Source organism: Carcharodon carcharias, chromosome 2, assembly GCF_017639515.1.
Source record: "Carcharodon carcharias isolate sCarCar2 chromosome 2, sCarCar2.pri, whole genome shotgun sequence".
NCBI classification, from domain to species: domain Eukaryota; kingdom Metazoa; phylum Chordata; class Chondrichthyes; order Lamniformes; family Lamnidae; genus Carcharodon; species Carcharodon carcharias.
In genome coordinates, this window is record NC_054468.1 from 204,562,761 (window position 1) to 204,586,696 (window position 23,936).

A 23,936-nucleotide genomic window follows, 5' to 3' on the forward strand; every position below is an offset into this window, starting at 1 on the left:
AGAAGATGCTGGTTCTTCGGAACAGAGCTTCATTGACCAGTTGGATGCAGCTGTGGGCAGCCTATTGCAACACACCACATAAATCTCCCACTTACTCCTGGAATGAACCTGAGGCATTAAAGTTCACGGCCAGTGTAACCTCAAAAGCCACTGGCATAGAATGGCCACCTGCAAAGTTGGAGGTGATATCTGGACCAATCATCTGGCATATGGAGGTGAGAGTCTCCCTGGAGAGGTGGAGTCTTGTTCAGCACTGAACCTCAGACATGTCCAGGTAGCAGGAGCGCTGACTGTAGACTCTGCTGGATAATGACATTCTCTCCGGACCCTTTTGGCCATGCACTTCCTGCTGGCCCTGCATCCCTTCTGGCTGTACCTCCTGATCCACAGGTCCCAGGTAACATTCTCAGTGTAGTTAGTCACATTCACATCTGTATCATCTATCTTAGTAGATGAGGTGGATGCTTGTGGTTGTTGTGGGCCCAGCTGACTCTTGAGTGTGGGGTTCCTCCTCTTTTACAGTGAAATAACTCAATTTTCGGTAATTGTTTCTTTTCTGACATCCACTTTCAAAAGTTGTTTTCATTTTTAACAGGCCTCTCTGTAAAAATGAGACAATTAAACCTTAGACAAATTCCTTGAACTCAATCCTTTATGTTAACAAGTAAAGTAGAAGTAAAAAACAAAGTACGTATATTCCAACAATATATGTATATTTACCTGGTGTCAAGGAGAGAAGGGAGATCCCAGCGCAAAATTTTCTGAAGGCAACTGTATCATGGATTACAATTGCATCACGTGTGTTTTTCATACTTTATTCATTTTTAGATTTTTTTTAAAGGAAGATATTTTAAAATAAAAATTGTATATTTATTATTGCCTTGAAAAAGCCATATAAGGCACTTTTACTTAGTGATTGAAGTGTCTGAATGGATCATGTGACTCTCAGAGGTCAGGGGAAAGGGCATCACATTCCAGGATCACGGGTATGAATTATTGTTATTTCTGCACAAATTTATAAATTCAGTATGATAAATAATTGCGCAGCCATATAAGTATATTTTTTGTCATATCAGATCCAAAATATCCATTTTAGAAAGCCTTTTTTTTTTCATCCATCTCCTTTATTTTTCAACTGATTATGTAAAACTTGAAATTGAGTCTTTTTTTCGCATTTTGAGGCTTCTCATAATGTGAGGCCCTAAGCTGTAGCTTACTTGGTTTATGCATAAATCTGTGTATCGCTGGAAAGGCCAGCATTTATTGCCCATCGCTAATTGCCCTTGAGAAGTTGGTGGTGAGCCATCTTCTTGAACTGCTGCAGTGCATGTAGTGTAGGTACACCCAACAATGCTATTAGGGAGGGGGTTCCTGGATTTTGAGCCTGTGACAATGGAGGAATAGCATTATACCTCCAAACCAAGATTGAGTGACTTGGAGAGGAACATACAGGTGGTGGTGTTCCCGTGCATCTGCTGCCCTTGTCCTTTTATGTGGGAGAGGTCATGTGTTTGGAAGATGCTATCAAAGGAATGTTGGCCAGTTGCTGCAGTGCATCTTGTGGATGGTAAACAATGCTGCCACTATGCACAAGTGGTGGAGAGAGTGAATGTTTAAGGTTCTAGATGGGATGCCATTCAAGTGAGCTGCTTTGTCTTGGAAGGTGTCAAGGTTCTTGAGTGATATTGGAACTGCACTTATCCAGGCAAGTGGAGAGTATTCCATCACATTCCTGACTTTCACCTTGTAGATAGTGGACAGGCTTTGAAAGGTCACCAGGTGAGTTTTTCACTGCAGAATTACCAGCCTCTGACCTGCTCTTGTAGTCACAGCATTAATATGGCTGATCCAGTTAAGTTTCTGGTTAATGGTAATTCTCCAGGATGTTAATGGTGGGGGAATTCAGCATTAGTAATGCTGTTGAATATCAGGAGGAGCTGGTGAGATTCTCTCTTGTTGGAGATAGTCATTGCCTGACACTTGCGTGACACAAATGTCACTTATCAGTCTAAGCCTGAATGTTGTTCCAGTCTTGCTGAATGCTGGCACGGATTGCTAAATGTCCAAACTTTCTGGGTAGTTGACTAAAGTGTTAAAGCCTGGAAGTTTGAGACCTCAACAGTTTTGAGCTCGCACCAAATGAAGTATGACTTCACCCTAAAAGAAAGCATGTATGAGGTCTACTGTAACAGTCCCATTGTTACAACAATAGGTAGCAGCAGTACAAATTGTTAGATCAAAAGCAATACTCATTCCAGTGATGGCAATAGTTGTTCCTGATACTTCATCACTGAGGGTATGTAAAGTGATTATTTATAAGTAAACAAATGAAAAGTGTAGATTTAAACCCATCAAGTGCTTGCATGTATCAGAATCAAAAAGTAATGGATATTCAGATTTATACAATTGGAGCATCAACGTGCACTACTTAAATAGAATTCAAGACATTGTATTGACATGCTTCACAGTGACGGTTTCTGGGCATTAATTTTTATCTAAATACATGTATAGCATTGTATCAATGACAGAAGCTGAGCAGCCATTTAAACTCATCTCACAAAATGTCTATTGCACTGATCAATACCTGAAAATGGCCTGTACACAGACTTTGGGGAATTACATGACTGCTGTTCTTCACAGTTCAGACTTCAACAGAGTGTACACTAACATTTACTATACAGAATTTGCCTTTCTGCTGTGAACTTAATAATCATTCATCCATCAATTTTCATTGTACATCACTGTGACTTTATTAAAGTATGTTTGGAAAGATGGTGCATTTCATATTTGTTTTATTCATTTTGCATTTAACTTAATTCAGTCATGTAGAATCTCTCAAGTGCACTCATATTGCAGATTTATTGGAAAAATGTCTGATATCATAGGTCAGGTGCATTTTCTAGTAGCTATAGAGCCACATTGGAATTGGATGCAATTTGTTTTTAGAGATGATTAAAATATTTACTTTTTGCCTTGTGTGAGTAATTTGTTAGTTTTGGGTTGTGTTTCTTTACAAGCGATCATAATGAGTGATAATGCGTCCAAGCTTTGCACAGGTTGGCCATAGGATGCTGTTCAAGCAATGATGAATCTAACAGGCCATTGTGATTAGATAACTAAAGTGACCAGCATGGTTGTAACTCCTAAAAGGAATGCATAGTGTTCTCAGCTGAACTTTCCACTGCAGTGAGTTGCAAGTTGCCTATCTTCTTCTTCTTAGGCAGTCCCTCGAGATCGAGGATAACTTGCTTCCACTCTGTTTCAGTGGGGTTCTGAGATGGCAGGTAAGTCCAATGCATGATCTGCAGACTCTGTCACATGCAGGGCAGATGGTGTTTGAGGGTTGGGTAGGCGGACTATTTGGAAATTTGTGCACTCCCTCTGACACCTTGACTTTGCCTCTGCACATTCCCAACGAAGTCTCTCAATGTGTTCGGTGTCTTCTCCATTTGGGTTTGTCACAAGCAAGAGACGCCTATGAGTCCCATTGAGGGATGTTTGACCTCTTCAGTGATGCTTTGAGGACATCCCTAAAGTGTTTCCATTGTCCTCCTGGGCACCTGCTGCCATGACTGAGTTCCGAGTAGAGCAGTTGCTTCTGGAGTCTGGTATCAGGTATGGATTACCTGTCCTGCCCAGCAGAGCTGGTCTTGATGATTGGCGCTTCAGTGCTGGGCAAGTTGGCTTGGGAGAGAACACTGCTATTGGACTGCCTTTCTTGCCACAGGATTTGGAGGATCTTGCGAAGGCACTGCTGGTAGTACTTCTCCAGTAGGTGCCTGCTGTAAGTTTCCAAGCCTCCGGAGCATAAATGAGTGTTGGGATCACTGCTATCCAATAGCAATGACCTTAGTCTCAAGTTTGAGATCCTGGTCCTCAAATACCCTTTTGCCCAGTCGACTGATAGCTGTTCTGATACATTGGAAGCGATGATGAATTCGTCATCTACATCTGCCTTCGTCAAGAGGAGCACCCAAAATTCAAAAATGGTCCACATTTTTCAGGATCTTGTCGCTGATTTTAATTGAAGGGAGGTGGTGTTGTGCTGTGGGAGCTGGTTGGAAGAGGACTTTAGTTTTCTGGATGTTTTGTAAAAGGTCCATTTTCTCATATGCACCAGAGAAGGAGTCAATAATAACCAAGAGCTCAGTTTCTGAGTGACTGCAGGCACAAGTGTCATTTGCATACTGAAGCACTATGACTGAGGTTGGAGTGGTTTTGGCTTTGGATTAAAGACAGTGTAGGTTGAACAGTTTCCTGTCTGTTCTATAGATTATCTCCACTCCTGTGGACAATTTGCTGGATGTGAAGTGCAGTATTGCAGCGAGGAGAATGGAGAAGAGTTGGTGCAATGACACAGCATTGTTTGACATTCAAAAGAAAGGATCAGCAGCATGGTGGTGGAGGGGGATGATTTTGGGTCGGATCCACAGATCCAGATCTGCTCCCTTGAGGACTTTACTTGTTCCTTGAAACTTGTCTTGCTTTTAAAATCCTACTATCTCCCTGCCCTGTCTACTGCCTCCCAATTTCTTATGGAGCAGTCCTCCCCACTTTTTTCCTCTTAGTCTTTCCTACAAAGCAGGAAGACCACCCTGGGCCACTCATGCAGTTCCCTTCACCTTACTACAAAACAGCACTGACACTGGCAAAAACCTTGCTAACAATCGCCTACTTGCTCAGTTAGGTAGATTAGTTCAGCTGAAAATTTCCTGCATGTGGGAATACAGAAGGAAAATAGGAAGGAAAGTAAATCTCCTTCAGGGGAGTAAATTGACAAACAAAATTAAACCTCTAAAGAAAACAAATTTCTTGTTATATGTTGAATTGGGTTGTACAAAATAATGAAGTTATTTTTTGATTTTGTGTTCCTATCGAGGAACATAGAATCTTTACTGCACAGAAGGAGGCCATTTGGCTCATCAAGCCCATGCCAGCTCTCTGTAGAACAATCCAGCCCATCCTATTCCCCTACTCCATCAATGAATGGGAGAAAATATCAGGTATTTGAGCATTTACTGCGGATTGTTTCTGACCATTGACTTCAATTATCAAAAAAAAGTATAAAATGCACCTGAATTTCCAACATTTTTTTCCAGTCTTGAACAAGTAGAAACACTTCAATTGTCAAGGGAACTCTTACAAAGCTCTGAAATCTATGTTTTTCTTTTTTAGCTGATGAAGGCACCAGTTTCTTCCCTTGAAATGAAGAGCTGGCCGACTGTTTATGCAGTAAAAGAAAGAACCAAGTTAATCGATATGGAGCTGTTCAAGGATCACTGCATAATGATACTGAAGTGTTATGGTCACTTATATCTACATGTGTTTTCTCTCAATGAACCAAAAACTGTTAAGTGCATCCAGGTATGTGGGGAATTCCTAGTATTTTTGGACCATTATTTCATCATGCTGCACACAACACTTTATTTCAACAGTGAGAACTTGTTGGTGAACTGCAAGGGCTTTAATGTGGCTGTCAAGGTCTGAATAAATATGTAGTTATGACAAATCCTGAAACATGTTGTGTTTGTCAGCAGTTTTTTTTTAATCAATTATTCTGGTTTTGACAGCTTCCTCTCCTTGCTGAGGGGGATTCCCTGTGGTGAAATTCGTCTTTGAATAACCAGAAGTTACTGACCTGATCACATCATTTGTTTCAGAGCTTACATTCCTGCACATTTCTTTGTGAGTCATTACTTACAGAGGAAAACAAGCATCCTTCTATTTTTTTGTTAAGAGTTTTTTCAGTCCCTGCTCTTTATCTATTTTCTGCCTATGCGTTTTTGGACTCTTTGCACAAAGTACCACACATGACAATTGCTACTATGACAAATAATAGTGTCACAACCACATAAAAAGTGTTTCCTCAAAGTGATCCATGAGCTAACAATTTGTGCGTGTGTATGGAGCTCCCTTTTAATTTATGAGTGATTCAATTTGAAAATAACCCAGCAGACAAGCTTTAGCCTTAAACAAGATAAAGGTTAGTTTATTACAAAATCAATTGCTAAAATTTACTTAGGTAAAAGTGTTAACGTTATTAATTCAAATACAGATTCAAAAATTAAAAGCAGATGAAGGAAAAAAAAATACTTAAAGATGAGCTTTCAAATCAGTCTCTGTGAGATATTGTTGCAGGCCCGTTGCTTGAGTTTTTTCTTTCCAAAGTGAAGGGGTTGAAACGTGAGGTTCGGTTTAGCAAATGTGATGGCTTCTGCAGTCAACTGGTCGGTGTTTGTCTTTCTCAAGTGGACTCAGCAGGTCCGCAGGTTTTTGGGAGAGAGAAGAGATTTCTTGTTCCCTACTAGTTCTGCGGTTACGGCACTTTAAATTGTCTGGACTCTTTTAGCAGAACAACAGTTAATCTCTCAACACCTTCCTCTTTGTCCTCCCTTGGCCAAAAACCTTTTCTGATGTTGTTTCTCAGAGTTCTTTCTGGGGTTCTGCACACAAAATGGTTGTTCTCAGCTAGACTTTATCACGAACAAAACAAAATGGCTGCTATGTTAATTCCGATGAAGTATTGTTCCACCAGGCAAAGAAGTTAATTATGTTAAAGTCTTTTTAAGTCCCTTCCTGTCTCCTGTTCTCTCAGAAGTAAAAAGGTTCTTCACATCTTTTAGAATTCAGTGGACATCCTGGAGGGGTCTCTTCATTTTTAATGCCTCTTTGTAACCAGCCCTAGAGATACATTCTGGCAAGGTTTAAATAAGCACTAGAAGGTGCCATGTTGTTTGTCCATACTTCCATTTTGAAAAAGGCTTTTAAACTCAATTTAAAGGTTTGAAAACAGAAATGTGCATTTAAAAAACTTTTCCTTAAAATCTGTACTATCGGGATTACACATTTATGACAAATAGACCAAAAGAAGGTACAAAGGGATATGTTAAGAGGTGGGAATGAATGAAAAAAATGTCTGATCGAAGTCTGAATGTCGAATTTCACTGCCAGTAGGCATAGTGAAATATTTTGTGTAGAAAATAAATAACGGCTATAATTTTACTCTGTTTGGAAGTAGGCTTGGTGGTGTGAAAGAGCAGAGGGATTCAGGGGGTACAGATTCACTGATGTTAGAGACAGCACTGTAAATCAATGCGACCATAAAGAAATCTAATGGAACTCTCAGTTTTATCTCCATAGGAATAGAATATAAAAGCCAAGGAGTAATGATGACCCTGAATAAAAATAATATAAGACTCTAGGGTATTATTTGTAGTATTAGCCTCTGTGAAAAAGAAAGAATTTTGAGTCTTTAGAGAGGAAGCAATGCGTGTTCACTAGGATGCTACCTGGTATGAGAAAATATATGAAGGAAGGCTTGAAAAATTGGGGCTTTTTCATTAGGTCAGTGCAGATTACAGGGCAATATAATAGAAACTTTCAAAATTATGAAAGGATTGATTGAACAGAACAGATAAAAGTAAACTGCTTTCAGTAGTTGAGGAGTGCAGAACAAAGAGCCATAGTTTTAAGATTAAGTGCAAGGGATTTAGAATAGAGAGCAAGAGTAGTGTACAGAGTTTTTGTGAGACTGTGAAATTACCTAGTATTACAAACATACTATTGCAAAGGATGCTGAAGCTTATTATGAGGTTTCCAAGTATTTTGGTATTTGTTACTGTTATGACACAACAGTTGTTAAAGGCTGAGTTATTTAAAATCCCAGAGAGAAACTTTAAACAACTGTCATAACCTATATTTTCAATTGATATGTTTTGAGTTGCAGCTCTAAATTCAGGAAAAGACCACCAGTTCTCGAGAGGTTTTTATTTCAAACTAAATGAGACATTTATTGATCTACAACAAACTAAACACATACACATGGCTACAAATTACTACGATCATAACTTTTAGCAAATTCCCAAATTAATCTCTGCTAAAGCAACATTAACCAATAGACTTAACCAGACACCAGGCAAAGCATTTTTACCTTACAAATTCAAAATTCCTTTCAATTTTTTTCCTTTGCAGACAGTTGTAGGCTTATAGCTGCTTTGATGTTACATGCCTCTGACCTGCACACACAAACTCCTCTCAGTTATACCTAGCTGTCCTTTTTGAATGCAAATTCTCATTGTATCACCAGGCCCTTTTAACTCCAACTCTTCTAACAATAAAACCCCTTTCATAGTACCAATTTTATGAGTAATATAAATATTACTTGGTGTCTCCTAGCTAGATGCAAGAGTTCACCCCCACACTTGCTCTATTCAGCAAAATGTAAGTGTCCCCTCTACCTACTGTCTACATCTCAAAACTATTATACATCGAAGCACCCAGACAAGTTGGCTTTAATCCAATTAACACACACACAGACTACACATCTATTTAAAAAAATAATTTCCAATAACATTATATATATTAATATCTCTTCCCGACAGTTACATAACATAATGATAGGACTTACTCTGGGAGGGGGAGTTGCATTTAAACAATGATGCCCTTTATTTCCTTAGCTCCCATCTTGGGCCTGTGCTGTCGAATCTGAGGATAACCTAAAGTGCAAGGCAAACAAATTTTCCTTTCGGCTTTCCTCTCCAGTTCAGCCACCAGTGAGCCTTCTGTATTCAATAGAAGATAATGAGCTCTATATTCAAGAAGATGAATCTAAGTCGATGATTACAAGGGACTATAAAGTGACTCGTTTAAAAGCACCAAGCATGGTAAGATGTAGTATAATAGTTATATTACTGGACTAATAATCCAAGAGAACATGAGTTCAAATCCCACTCAAACTGGCAGTTTGAAAATTTGAATTCTGAATTTATTTTTTTTAATTTGAAAATATAAAGATGATATCAGTAAAAAAAATGACTATGAAGCTAGCAGATTGTTGTAAAAATTGAATTAGTTTTAGATTTGAGGAATTTGCTCAGACTGACCTATATGTGACCCTAATCCAATAACCATCATGGTTAATTAACTTTTAACTGTCCTGTGAAGTAGCCTTGCAAACCATCAGATAGCAGGGTAACCGGGGATGGACAAAGCTTCCAAACTGAAGAATGAATATTTAAAGGTAAAAGTATTCTCAGGGAGATGGTTATGCCATCTCCAACTTGGGCCTCCGTGTAAAATTGTATGATGTTATCAGGACCCAACATGCATTTTCTCTATAAAAGAGTCTCAGTGGTTTGGGCAGGTGCCCTTGCTGCCTGCTTAGTGGAGCAGGTTAAAATCTTGGCTAGTTAGCTCCCAGCAGCTCTAGGGTGTGTAAGTGGCCTGGGAGATTCCAACCACCCACTCACGGGTTTCCCTTGGGCGAATACAGTTAAAAACACACTTAGGATCTCAGAAACCAGACTACAGGTCAAGAGTTACTTATCAGTGTTTTGTGGTGTAGTTCATATTATGTCTTTAATCATGGATAAGTTGACTACTGTGACATCAGAGGCTGATGTTCCAAAACCAACCTTACTGTTTATAAGTAATGTTCTATTTAGTATCTAGATTTCTGTGTATTAATTAATTTGTAAATAAATCCAACCTAGTAAATTTTAGCTTATATGCATTGATCTGCTATTTTCCACTTTTCTGGAAAGACAGGAGAATTTGGTGTACACCCCAAATATTTCCAGTGCTACATATCATAATTAGGGCTTAACTGTTAATCATGAGCGCATCATCCCATGTTGCAAATATCTAATTCATAATTCATTTGTTTTAGAGTATACCTTTTGGTTTCAGGAATTAAAGTGTTACATATCAGATAAATGGAAACTTCTGGTTAAGAAATTGGTATGCATCTCAAGTGAATGCAATTCAAACAAGCTTGGAGATATTACAGTTAAAAGCGCCTCTATGTTTAACTTACAAGGTCGGAGGTAGAGCTGTGAATGCAATAAACAACAGGAGGTCTTCTACCTTAGCTTAATGGAGCCAGGAGATTTAATCTATACATGTAGGCCCCAGTTCAAAAGAAGATGAAACCAGGTTGTACACAAAAAGAGTTCTTTGATTGGATCCAGCAAGTCTGGGGAAAGGGCAATCACCTCCGTTAGCAATATAAATTATTCATGTAGGTAATGGGAACAAAGATTTGTGTTGAAGGTAAAATAATTAGTTTACATTTCCGTTTGAGAACATCCCAAAGCATGCCACATTGTTGTGGAGATGGGCTGTGGGAGTTAGAAAGTTTCTTTGTTTAAGTTATCCGGGTATTTGCTCACAGAAAGCAGGCAGTTGCAGTTTTGGTTTGGTGTAGAGTGCAGCTCACTGTGTTGGGAGAGCCAAAAGAGATGAATGTTAGTCAGGCCTACACTTAAGCAGAGAAAATACTAACTTTATCATTCACCACATGGAATGCAAATGGGGCTCAAGCTCAGTTTGGAATTTATGAGGGGGAAATAAGCTGGAAGATTTGCCTAGTTTGAAGCTAGAGAGAGAAATCTACAGTGGTCCCCGCAGAACCTTGTGGCAGAAAGCAATCAGCAGAATTGACTTGGAAAGCTGTGAGAAGGCAGTTGGGTATCTTCCAGCATTTAGAACAAGGAGCAGAGACATCCACAATCATGAGGTCTTAAAGAAAAGTTGGAGAGTCGCTTGGCCAAAAAGCTAATAGAAGGACCCCAATAAAATCTAACCTCAGAGAGTAGCTGGAACACTGAGGAGCTGCCTGGATGAATGCAGCTCCAACAACAGTAACAAACATTCACTCTCTTCCCCTCTGATGCATAGTGGCAGCAGTATGTACCATCTACAAGATGCACTGCAAAAACTCACCAAACCTCCTTAGACAGTACCTTCCAAACCCATGACCACTACCATCTAGAAGGACAAAGGCAGCAGACACATGGGAACACCACCACCTGGAAATTCCCCTCCATGCCACTTACCATCCTGACTTGGAAATATATTGCCGTTCCTTCACTGTCGCTGAGTCAAAATCCTGGAACTCTTTCCTTTACAGCACTATGGATGTACCTACACCACATGGACTGCAGCAGTTCAAGAAGGCAGCTCACCACCACCTTCTCAAGGGCAGTTATGGATGGGCAATAAATGCTGGCTTAGCCAATGACGCCCACATGCCATGAATGAGTAAAAAAAGAATTAAAGTGAATTCTGGGAGCCTGTGGCATACCTTTGGGTTGGTCCCTAAAGAACTCTTGAGCAGAAATAAAAAGCAGAGCCGAGTTCATAACTAAGTAGTTATAAACTACAGTGTTAATTTAATAGTGCTTGCTTTGCTTAATTCTTTTTTATATACAATAAAGTTTGTCTTTATATAAAAATGTGAAATCTTGTGGCGTAGCTCTGTCAGTTAATCACAGAGTGTTAGGATTTCTCTTTAAACATTGACGGTCTCTAGGATCATAATCCCATACACAGTACATGTAAGGAAACAGGCTGCTTTTACCATGGTCACAAGGCAAAAAGGTTGAGCATTATTAAGTATGAGGTAGCACACATTGACTTGTGCTTCTTCTTCATCAGAAATAAATTTAATACAATTCAACAATAAATGCTTGAGAAGATAAAGGTAGTGAGTGAGAGGGCACACTTAGGTTACTGACAGATGAATTCAGAGTGTCAGGCCAAAATTGATACTGAGCTATATGAGCAATTGAATTGAAAGCAGTCTAATAAATATTAGCAGACTTGCATTGTGGAGCATGATGTTGGGGATGGGTTAGATAAGAGTATGTAGCATTACATGACTAATACTGTAAGTTTAATTGTAGAAGCAGATTATCATTGAATATTCATCATTATTATATATATTTTAATGAGACAGTAATGTGAGGGAAAAACATTTTTGCGAATGCAACCTTTTCAGCAATTATTTACATTATTGTTTTTATTTTCAGGATGGTACTTTGATACCCATCACGGTTTTTCACAAAGAGATATTGAATCAAATGAACAAAAAACCTTTGTTGGTCCATGTCTATGGAGCTTATGGCATTGATTTGAATGTTGACTTTAAACCAGAGCAAATGGTTCTATTGGAAGATGGCTGGATTTTAGCATATTGCCATGTTAGGTATTGTCTCCACGCCTCATTTCATCAATTTAAGCTGTCAAGTTATGCTACTGTTTAAGTTAAGGTTTTGTCTAATAATACAATTTATGGTTTAAGGCTACAGGAAGGTAATTTATTTTATGTTTAATGTCACATAGATAGACTGGTTTTATTTGTGGAGACTAGTTCTGAAACTGGTACTTTAATTCCTCAGAAAATAAAATGTTTGCATTCTTCTAATCAACAAATCTTTAAGGGGTTGGGGGAGATGGGAGTGGTGGCAGGGAATGACTCCTGAGCCTGAAAGGCTAAATCTGAGGAATATTTTTACAAATACAATAATGCTGCTTTGCATTAGCAGAGGATTGCGTTTAACGTTTTGATCCCCTTTTCTCTTTTCATATCAGCTTATTTTCCATTTTGCTGTTTTTCTCTTTGCTCCCATGCTGAGGACAGAAAGTGATATGCTATTACTGACATTTTCAGTAACATTGTAAAAGCTGAATATTGAAGAAACATTTAGAGTTGCAATTACAATCAATGAGAGTGACATACAACTCCTGATAAACATATGAAGCTGTATTTATTTTTAAGAGCAACATACATCAAAGTAGTTCACATTTTAATCTAAAAATAAGTAATTGTACCTCATGAGTAATGGTCGTTAGCGTGGGAGTGAACAGTTTAAACAGGATAGATTTTTATTTTTTTAATCAACAGATAGACAACGCACCAAATCTCCAATTTTTACTCGGATTGGGCAGGGGTTGAGGGCAAGAGAGTTGGGCCCCCAACCTTCAAGTAACTCACAAGGAGTGGATTTGGGAGGGTCTTGCAGTTAAGTAAGGGGAAACCCAGTGAAGGCATAAGGGGATACTCCTGATCCTTCTGGCCCCACAAAGTGAATGAATAAAATGTTTTTAAACTTACCTGTTTTCGGGCCATTTCTTTCCCCAACTATTCTTCTTGCTTGCTTGACTTGACTGCAAGGTCACAATAGCCTCTGGTTAAATTAGTAGTCGAGCTGCACTGGTTAAAGTAGTAGTAGAGATCAATCTGCCATTTTCAGTGTATGTCCTTCTCACCTGCTAAAATGGAAGACTGCAAGGGTGTCCAAGTTTCCCAAGTGATCTTAAATAGCTGGCTACCCAGTTTGCACTGGGAAGGCAGAGGTTAAAAATCATAAAAATTCTCCTCCCTCAATTCAGATGACCACAACAGCGAATGTGTTTCTGTATGATTCACCTGACATCCATCCATCCAGTTTCTAGCAATGATTACTGAATCACAATCACAGGAGCACTGAGGCCAATTATAATCCTCCAATATTGTCACAACTGCGATCAGCTGGCTCAGTGTACTTCCAGTTTGGCTTGCTAACAGTGAGGTGTCGCCAGTAGGAGTCAAGCAAAGTGGGGAAATATCTGTACTGGTCTGCACCATCAGACTTTTCCAGCCTATGGTGGTTTATCCCTCCGCGACCTCTCTATAACTTTCAACGTAGTTGTTGACACTATCTTCTTCCAGCGTTTCTCCTCTGTTGTCTCGTCCGTGGGAGGGATTTTACAGCCCTGTCATGGCAGGATCGAGGCCATAAACTGCAGCGAATCATTCAAAAGTTCACTGACTTCAGCGGGACCATAAAATTCCACCCCTTGCCTCATTCCACTTTTGCCTATCCAAATACAACATCAAAGTACTCTCTATCAGTGGATTCTATTGCCTCTTCATTGCCTCCTGCAGAGTCCCTCAAGAATCCATACTTGGTTCCCTCCTCTTCTTTTTCTACATGCTTCCCCTTGGCAACATCATCCACAGGCATGAGGCCAGCTTCTTATCCTCGGGGGTTATCCCATGTTGGACACATTGGGCCTGTATCTATTGGAGTTTACAAGAAGGAGAGGTGATCTTATTGAAACATATAAGATCCTGAGGGGACTTGACAGGTTGAATGCTGAAGGGATGTTTCCCCTTCTGGGAGAGACTAGAACTAGGGGATACAGAATCACACAGTGCAGAAGAGACCCTTTGGCCCATTGAGCCTGCACCAACACGTGAGAAACACCTGACCTACCTACCTAATCCCATATCCTTAAATGTTATGATGTGCCAAGTGCTCATCCAGGTACCTTTTAAAGGATGTGAGGCAACTCGCCTACACCACCCTCCCAGGCAGTGCAGTCCAGACCATCACCACCCTCTGGGTAAAAATGTTTTTCCTCACATCCCCCCAAACCTCCTGCCCCTCGCCTTGAACCTGTGTCCCCTTGTGACTGACCTTTCAACTAAGGGGAACAGCTGCTCCCTATCCACCCTGACCATGCCCCTCATAATCTTGTACACCTCGATCAGGTCGCCCCTCAGTCTTTTCTGCTCCAACGAAAACAACCCAAGTCTATCCAACCTCTCTTCATAACTTAGATGTTTCATCCCAGGCAACATCCTGGTGAATCTCCTCTGCACCTCCTCCAGATACAGGTGAGGAGAAATGCTTTCTTAGAGGATTGTGAGCCTGTGGAACTCTCTTCCCCAGAGAGTGGTGGAGGCAAGGTTGAGTGAGATAGATTCTTGATTGACAAGGGGGTCAATGGGTATAGGGGTTAGGAAGGAAAGTGGAGTTGAGGTCACAATCCAATCAGCCATGATCGTATTGAATGGCGGAGCACGTTTGGGAGCCTAATGACCTACTCCTGCTCCTTCGTATGTTCGTATCTTCCTATGTTGCACAGATGGGCTGGCAATATCCAGCTCTGGATCTCCATCCCCTCAATTCCTTCACTGCCTCAACTTTCAGACTGCTTATCAGATATCTAGTCATGGGTGGCACTGTAACTTCCTCCTGCTAAGTATTTGATTAAAAACCCCCTCCACAACTTAAGGATGTTCAAAAATGCTCTCTGACCAATTAAGTACTTTTGAAGTGCAGTTGGTGTTGTAACATAGGGAAACACGACAGCTAATTTGTGCACAAAATCCCACATACAACAATGAGATGAATGACCAGCTAATCTACTTTATTTATATTGGCTGAGGCATAAATGTGGGCCAGACAAAATTCCCATGTTTTTCATCAAATAGTGCCATGAGATCATGGTATCTTTACTGACCATCCCCATGCTCCCACTCTCCACCACCACCTCCCCCCCCCAACCCAACTGAGCTTCCGACCCAGTCTCATCATGAAGCTCACTCACTTCTAACCCCATAACGTAAGCCTGCCTCCACCCCTACCTCAGTTTATCTGCTGCTGAATTCACATCCATGTCTTTGTCACGTCCAGACACGACTATCCCAGTGCTCTCCTGGCCAGTCTCCCTTTCTCCTTCCGTAAACTTCAACTCATTCAAAATTCTGCTTGGTTGTTTCCTATCCCACACCAGGTCCAACTGCCCTATTTCCAATCCTCAATCCTCACTGATCCATCTTGGTCCACAATCACCCACCAGCTTCAGCCCTACAACCCCACAGAGCCCCATCCCTCCACAATTTCTCGATTACTCTGCCTAAGCCTCTTGTGCCTCATCTACCATTGGAAGTCATCCTAAATCTCGCTGTCTGGAATTTCCTCCTGAAAGTTCTCCAACTCTGTCCTCCTTCAGGAACTTTGGTCATCCTGTTTTCTTTGGCTTGGTGTCAGCCGTTCTCCATATCTCTGTGAAGCAGTTTGAGAAATGTTTCCATGTTAGAGGTAATATATACATATATGTTTACAGTTGATGATGGAAAATGCATGTTTTTAAATGTTCGGCTTTAGAAAATGGAAAGGGGAAAGAAAATTAAAACCTGAAACTAGGAGTGTTATCCTTTTTCTTGTGATAAACTTGTTTATGGTTTGAATTATTTAATTGAGTTTGGCGAGAAGGCCTTTTTTTAAATTCTAACCATGTTTGGCGATTTCACTTTAATTAAGTAAGGGTCACATTCCTGGATTTTGTATTGATTTGAATGTAACATTTGTTTTAATATAAAAACAGAAAATGTGAGTAATGCTCAGCAAGTCAGGCAGTATCTAACGAAAGGTCACCAACCTAAAATGTTAATTATGCTTTGCTTTCAGCAGATGCCGCCTGATCTGCTGAGTATTCGCAGCATTTTCTGTTTTCTTTTAATTTCAGATTTCCATAATCTGCAGTGTTTGCTTTAGCTGTTGGATTTGTTTTAATATATTTTATTCTTATCACCAGAGGAGGCGGAGAGTTAGGTTTAAGCTGGCACAAAGCAAGTCGATTGGACAAAAAGTGCGTAGGCATAGATGACTTAGAGGCTTGTCTGCTTCACTTGCACACAATGGGATATTCAACCCCAAGGCGAACTGCTCTCTCAGCAAACAGTGCAGGTGGAGTCCTAGCAGGAGGCTTGTGCAATGTATCACCTGATTCCATCAGAGCTGTTGTTCTACGAGTAAGTTGGAAAATATTTCTTTTTACATGTGTTTCAGAAATATTGTATAGGTAATGAACTAGTATCAAATACTGGTGGGTCTTCTGCGACATTGCTAAAGGTAAGTCACTTGTCTGTATTGTCTTTGCGTTGGTTGTATGTTTTCATTCTGCATGTGTGAGGCTCCCACTCCATTTTGTAGTTCTCAATGTCTCTCTGTACTTTGCAGGTTCTTTTTTCTCTTGTTATTTTACCTTCGGTCTCTTTTCTTTGATTAGTGAGAGGTGCTGATTCTGGTCAGTTAACAGGCAACAGTGATGCCCATTGGAGGGATCTGACCGGGATCTAACATCTGGGGGCTAGTGCCAAAATTGGGAGAGCTGTCTCACAGACTAGTCAAGCAACAGCCATACATAGTCATCTTCACAGAATCATACCCTACAGATAATGTCCCAAACTCCACTATCACCACCCCTGGGTATGTCCTGTCCCACCAGCAGGACAGATCCAGCAGAGGTGGCGGCATAGTAGTATACATTCGGGACGGAGTTGCCCTGGGAGTCCTCAACATCGACTCTGGACCCCATGATGTCTCATGGCATCAGGTCAAACATGGGCAAGGAAACCTCCTGCTGATTACCACATACCGCCCTCCCTCAGCTGATGAATCAGTGCTTCTCCATGTTGAACATTACTTGGAGAAAGCACTGAGGGTAGCAAGGGCGCAGAATGTACTCTGGGTGGGGGACTTCAATATCAACCACCAAGAGTGGCTCGGTAGCACCACTACTGACCGAGCTGGCCAAGTGCAAAATGACATAGCTGATAGACTGGGTCTGTGGCAGGTGGTGAGGGAACCAACAAGAGGGAAAAACATACTTGACCTCATCCTTATCAACCTTCCTGCCACAGACACATCTATCCATGACATTAGCGGTAGGAGTGACCACCGCATAATCATTGTGGAGACGAAGTCCCGCCTTCACATTGAGGATACCCTCCATTGTGTTGTGTGGCACGACTACCGTGCTAAGTAGGAAAGATTTCGAACAGAAACAGAATTACCTGGAAAAACTCAGCAGGTCTGGCAGCATCAGCGGAGAAGAAAAGAGTTGACGTTTCGAGTCCTCATGACCCTTCGACAGAACTTCGAACAGGTTTTGCAACTCAAGATTGGACATCCATGAGGCGCTGTGGGCCATCAGTAGCAACAAAATTGTACTCAAATACAATCTGTAACCTCATGGCTTGGCATATCTCCCACTCTACCATTACCATCAAGCCAGGGGATCAACCTTGGTTCGATGAAGAGTGCAGGAGGGCCTGCCAGGAGCAGCACCAGGTATACTAAAAATGAGGTGTCAACCTGGTGAAGCTATAACACAGGACTACTTGCGTGCCAAACAGCATAAGCAGCAAGTGATAGACAGAGCTAAATGATCCCACAACCAACGAATCAGATCCAAGCATTGAAGTCCTGCCATATCCAGTCGTTAATGGTGGTGGACAACTAAACAACTCACTGGAGGAGGAGACTCCACAAATATCCCCATCCTCAATGATGGAGGAGCCCAGCACAGCAGTGCAAAAGATAAGGCTGAAGCATTCGCGACAATTTTCAGCCAGAAGTGCCAAGTGGATGATCCATCTCAGCCTCCTCCGGAGGTCTCCAGCATCACAGATGCCAGTCTTCAGCCAATTCAATTCACTCCACATAATATCAAGAAACGACTGAAGGCATTGGATACTGCTAAGGTTGTGGGCCCTGACAATATTCTGGCAATAGTACTGAGGACTCCAGAACTTGCTGTGCCCCTAGCCAAGCTGTTCCAGTGCAGCTACAACACTGGCATCTACCCAGTTATGTGGAAAATTGACCGAGTATGTCCTGTACTCAAAAAGCCGGACAAATCCAGCCCAGCCAATTACCACCCCATCAGTCTACTCTCGATCATCAGTAAAGTAATGGAAGGGGTCATCAACAGTGTTATCAAGTGGCACTTGCTTAGCAATAACCTGCTCACTGATGCCCAGTTTGGGTTCCACCAGGGCCACTCAGATCCTGACCTCCTTACAGCCTTGGTTCAAACATGGACAAAAGAGCTGAACTCCTGAGGTGAGGTGAGAGTGACTGCCCTTGACATCAAGGTAGCATCTGACTGAGTGTAGCACCAAGGTGCCCTAGCAAAACTGGAGTCAATGGGAATCAGGGGGAAAACTCTCCACTTGGTGGAGTCATACCTAGTAAAAGGAAGATGGTTGTGGTTGTTGGAGGTCAGTCATCTCAGCTCCAGGATATCACTGCAGGAGTTCCTCAGGGTAATGTCCCAGGCCCAACCATCTTCAGCTGCTTTATCAATGACCTTCTTTCCATCATAAGGTCAGAAGTGGGGATTTTCACTGATGATTAGACAGTGTTCAGCACCATTCGTGACTCCTCAGATACTAAAGCAGTCCATGTCCAAATGCAGCAAGACCTGGACAATATCCAGGCTGGGGCTGACAAGTGGCAAGTAACATTCATGCCACACAAGTGCAGGCAATGACCATCTCCAACTAGAGAAAATCCAACCTTTGCCCCTTGATGTTCAATGGCATTACCATCACTGAATCCTCAACCATCAACATCCTGGGGGTTACCACTGATCTGGACTAGCCATATAAATACTGTGGCTACAAGAGCAGGTCAGAGGCTAGGAATCGTGTGACGAGTAACTCACTTCCTGATTCCCCAAAGCCTGTCCACCATCTACAAGGCACAAGTCAGGAGCGTAATGGAATACTCCCCACCTGCCTGGATGAGTGCAACTCCCACAACACTGAAGAAGCTGGACACCGTCCAAGACAAAGCAGCCCACTTGATTGGCACCACATCCATAAACATTGACTCCCTCCACCACCGACTCACAGTAGCAGCAGTGTGTACCATCTACAAGATGCACTGCAGGAATTCACCAAGGCTCCTTAGACAGCATCTTACCAACCCACAACCACTACCACCTAGAAGGACAAGGGCGCAGTTATATGGGAACACCAACCTGGTTCCCCTCCAAGTAACGCACCACCTCAACATAGAAATATATCACCGTTCCTTCATTGTCGCTGGGTCAAAATCCTGGAACTCCCTCTTTAACAGCAATGTGGGTGTACCATTGAACACCATATGGACTGCAGCAGTTCAAGAAGGCAGCTCACCACCATCTTCTCAAGGGCAACTAGGGAAGGGCAATAAAAATGCTGGCCCAGCCAGCGAAACCCACATCCTGTGAATGAATTAAAAAAACAATTTTGGATCCAGAGTGATAGGAGTGACCCAGCAAGGATGACAAAATGGCTTAGGATTGATATATGGTGTCCACCTGAACTGGCAAATGGGCCACAAGACATCAGTGAACAGCAAAAAAAAGTGCTGGCACTACATCTCCTCCTTGAGCCCTACCCAACTCATCCTCTCTCTCTATGGCCTTTTCCCTCCATTCACACCTACTCACACCTTATGTCCTCCCTCCCCCCCTCCTCCTCACTGACATCCCTTCCAAAATTTTACATCACCCCTTCATTTCACCTTCTCCTAATATCCCCTCTTTGTGCAGTTACCCCTACTACTCCTGCTGTTCCTTCCCCATCCCCCAGTACTTCTCTTAGCCCCCAGTATAATCAGCAAATCCATTCTAAGTGTGATGCATGCTTTAAATTAAAACAAACTACAGGTTTCCTAGCTGATTGGTGGGAAACTGATGAAGAGAAGGCAGCAGGCCTAGGGAAAGAGCGAGAGAATAAAATCAGCCAAGGTCCACAGGTGGGGCATGAAGTACAAGAGACCTGGGTAGTCGGCATGTAGCAGAGGAGAGTGTATTTACAAAACAATGCTGAAACCCAAGGTAGCAGGCTCAGTAAGGAATGATAGCCAAAGCAGTGGTAACCAAAACTAACAAGAAGGGAACAGATTCACACCTCAGATCAAAGGTAGCAGTGAAAACAAATGGGAAGGGGAAGGATGAACTGCCGGAGCCAGAGAAGTGTTGAAAGTAGGTGGGGAATATGAGAATGGGCAAATGGAGGCAACATGCTGGCTGCATTGGAGACTGGAAGGGGTCATGAAGTGTCATCTCACTTTTAGCCATGATGGGTGTAGAGTGTTGCAAATTTCCTGAAAGCATACATTGTAAATTTTTGGTACATTATTTAGGTAGATTTTAGCTGGAATTCACTGTTCTGTGGCTTTTTTATAGTAAAGCCCTTCTTAAGTGTTGTGATTTTAAGAATATAGACTATTTTTGTTGAATATTTAGTTATATTACACATTACAAAATCAAATCAACATTCCCTCTATCAAAAGTGAAGTTTTATTTTTGGAAATGATTTTTTCTGATGCCATTCACCCCTGAACAGACTGAATTTAGCAGGGGTGCAGCTGTATGGGTAATGTCATCTTAGTTGACATCCATCAAAAAGTTGTGGGTTTGACATAACTCCAAGGACTTAAATCTAGGCTGACAAGTTAGTTTAATACTGAGGCACTACGACTTTAGAAGTGCCTTCTTTAAGATGAGATGTTAAACTAGCCCCATCTGCCAGTTCAGGTGGACACAAAAGAATCCTGTGGCTCAGGACAGTTGTCCCAGTGCCTGCACTAAAATTTAGCCCTAAATCAAAGATCTTGGATAAATCTCATTGGTGTTTATGAAACCTTGCTTTGTGTAAATTTACTATAATTTTTGACATTCCGAGGATGTTAAAGGCATTATGCAACTGTAAGCTCTTTCTTTATTGTGTCCAACTGTACCTCATTGAAGTAACTTTCCTGTGAGTCTGGCTCACTATTTTGGCAGGTCTTTTATTTGTAGCGTGTTATAACTGAGGCCACTCCTGTCCTTACCTGGACTTACATTTCCAGCTAAGGGAAGGTAACTAGCAATTTTTTTCTGTAACTTACAGATGCTAAAGAAAAATTTAGCATTGTTATTCCTATCCAACTTAGACATGGGAACCATCTTGATCTGCATCACTGAGTAAACATATAACATGTGAATGGACCGTGGAATTATTAATCAGAGCTTTATTAATAAATTTACAAAACATGGTCAAAGACTGTATATATCACCCACATAAAAAAAATTGTACAATAGCTAAAAATGTCTGGTTTGATCCAAATGTTACAACAAATATGCCATTGCACTGTACCTTGAAGCCACAGTGCTATAACCAGGAACATGTTAATGCTCCTTTATATTTAGGGGGTCAATCAACTTTGATTGGGATTAAGATTAAACATGATCAGAGTAATGTTCCAAAATAGCATTTAGTCAGATGTGGAATTAATGCTTTGTTTCTCCATCAGTTGGCTCTCTTATTCTGAATAAGCTCCCAATTTTACCCATAACTGGGCAAAAATGCCTCTATTCCTGCTGTAATAAAGGTACTCCACTGAGATAACTAAGTGTCCAGGAGAATGCTGTATAATGGTCAAAACTATTTCATATTACAACATTGCTTCAGCTTATGTTGACAACTTCCTTAAATAGAATGAAGTCCTCAGTCCACCAATTAAAATAGATTACAGAAACAATTCATGCTGCTTCCCATTGGTTCAGGCTGTATAAATGGAACAGTAGGTGAAGTTCAGCCTATCAGAAGGCTCTCAATAGTTTTTCTTAAAGCCTTTGGATGACTACAAGAATAAAGTCTTATAGAGTCTTAAGCCATTCGTTCTCAGCTGCATGACTGAAATATTGGAGATATGGTTGGTCACATTCTGAAGGAGAAACATTGGAGATTGGTCAGTTGATGCAGCAGAAAGGATGGACGGGAATTTCCCTGAATTGTGCAAAGTCCGTTAGCAGGCGGGGAAAACGGCGTTCCACCCATTGGCCGCAGTGGCAGCTTTTTGCAGTGAATCCTTCGCACTGCAGCTGATTAATTATTCATCAATGGGGAACGTGCTGTCCCACAGGTGGGCAGCATCAATTAGCCCGCCCCGCCGTTACCTTAGTTCTCCTTAACTCCGTACGCCATATTTAAATGGTGCCCCTGCACAGCGTTCACACTCGCTGCAGCAGCTCTAGTGAAGACATGGCTCCCAAAGGCAGAAAGCATGCTGTGCCCAAATTCAGTGACGACTCAATGAAGCGCCTGTTGAATGCAGTCGAAGCCCACCGCAATGTCCTCTACCTCTGCTTCAGCTGCAGACCTTCCACCAAGGTGATCAATCCAGCTTGGGAGGTGGTCACAGTGGTGGTAAGTGCAAATGCCCAACAGAAGAGGTGAGCCACCCAGTGCAGCAAGAGGATGTACAATCTCATCCATTCCGCCAGAGTAAGTCAACCATCTCATCACTTTCAACTCACACACTCTTACATTACACCATCACACATTCACAAGGATCTCACTCGCTGCCACCTCAAGGGATATCACCCCTCACTCTCACACAACCTCACATCTCCATCTGGCCTCATCTCCTTTGGAGTTTGCGTCCTAATCCTGTCCAGGGCTCCACTTGCCACCAACACATGCCAGGCATCTTATCATCTGCCCTCGCATGTGTCTTGCTCACACTCTCTCCATCTATCTTCATGCAGGACAAGCTGGCTCCCAGTAAGGGGTGGAGTTCCCGGGATCAAGGTTCTCATGGACTTTGAGAATAGAGCCATAGAGCCGGTCGCTGAGGATGTAGACTATGCCTGCACTGACAGTGAGGTCGATGGCGCACACCCAAATGAGGATCCTGCACTGCAACACCCATCAGATGACCATACTGTGAGTGATTTCTCCTGTTTCGGAGTCACCTGCCATGCACTAATTGTCTCTCCTTTCTTTAATAGTCACCTCTGGGAAGTTGCCGAGGGCATCCATGAGCTAGGTCCTCAACCCCAGCCCCGATGACACCTTGGATGAGGACAAGACCTTTGAAGACCGTCACAGCGCTCACCCACACCCTCCGCCAGCTCAGGGCGCAAACCTCGGTGGGACCTAGCTCTAGAGTAGCCTCGATCACAGTCTGGTGAACACAGTGCACCATCTGTTCCACAGCAGGTGGAGGCAGGGACATCAGAGGTTGCCGGCACTCGGAGGACTGCTAGAGGCCATGATTCTGCTGAGTTTGAATCCGATGACGAGCCTCCTGACTCGGTCCTAAATAAGTTGTTGAAGCTGCAAAGACAAGCACAGGGACATCAGGAAGTGATATCTCCTGCACTCCTCACATTGCAATGTACAGTGTCTGCCTTCAGTCTCAGGTGATAGCACTGGCAAGCCAATGCACCAAGGTCAACACTAGCAAATTGGCACCCGCCGTGGAGACCTTGGTCCAGGACAATGTTGCAGGAATTCACAAAGGCTCCTTCAACAGCACCTTCCAAACCCACGACCAGTACCATCTAGGAGGACAAGGACAGCAGATAGATGGGAACTCCACCACCTGGAAGTTCCCCTCCGAGTCACTCACCATTCTGACTTAGAAATATATCACTGTTCCTTCACTGTCACTGGGTCAAAATCCTGGAACCCGCTTCATAATAGCACTGTGGGTGTACCAACAACCACATGGACTGCAGTGGTTTAAGAAGGCAGCTCACCACTACGTTCTCAAGAG

General features: G+C 42.0%; 1 protein-coding gene across 1 annotated transcript in view; it reads left to right on the plus strand.

Moving 5' to 3' along the window:
* prepl (prolyl endopeptidase like) overlaps nucleotides 1–23,936 on the plus strand; it is an 83,177-nt gene that overhangs the window by 43,966 nt on the left and 15,275 nt on the right. Inside the window, exons 7-10 of the mRNA XM_041207221.1 lie at nucleotides 5,176–5,364; nucleotides 8,457–8,663; nucleotides 11,811–11,986; nucleotides 16,150–16,366. Coding sequence (XP_041063155.1) covers nucleotides 5,176–5,364; nucleotides 8,457–8,663; nucleotides 11,811–11,986; nucleotides 16,150–16,366 — 789 coding nt within the window. The remainder of the gene's footprint in view (nucleotides 1–5,175; nucleotides 5,365–8,456; nucleotides 8,664–11,810; nucleotides 11,987–16,149; nucleotides 16,367–23,936) is intronic.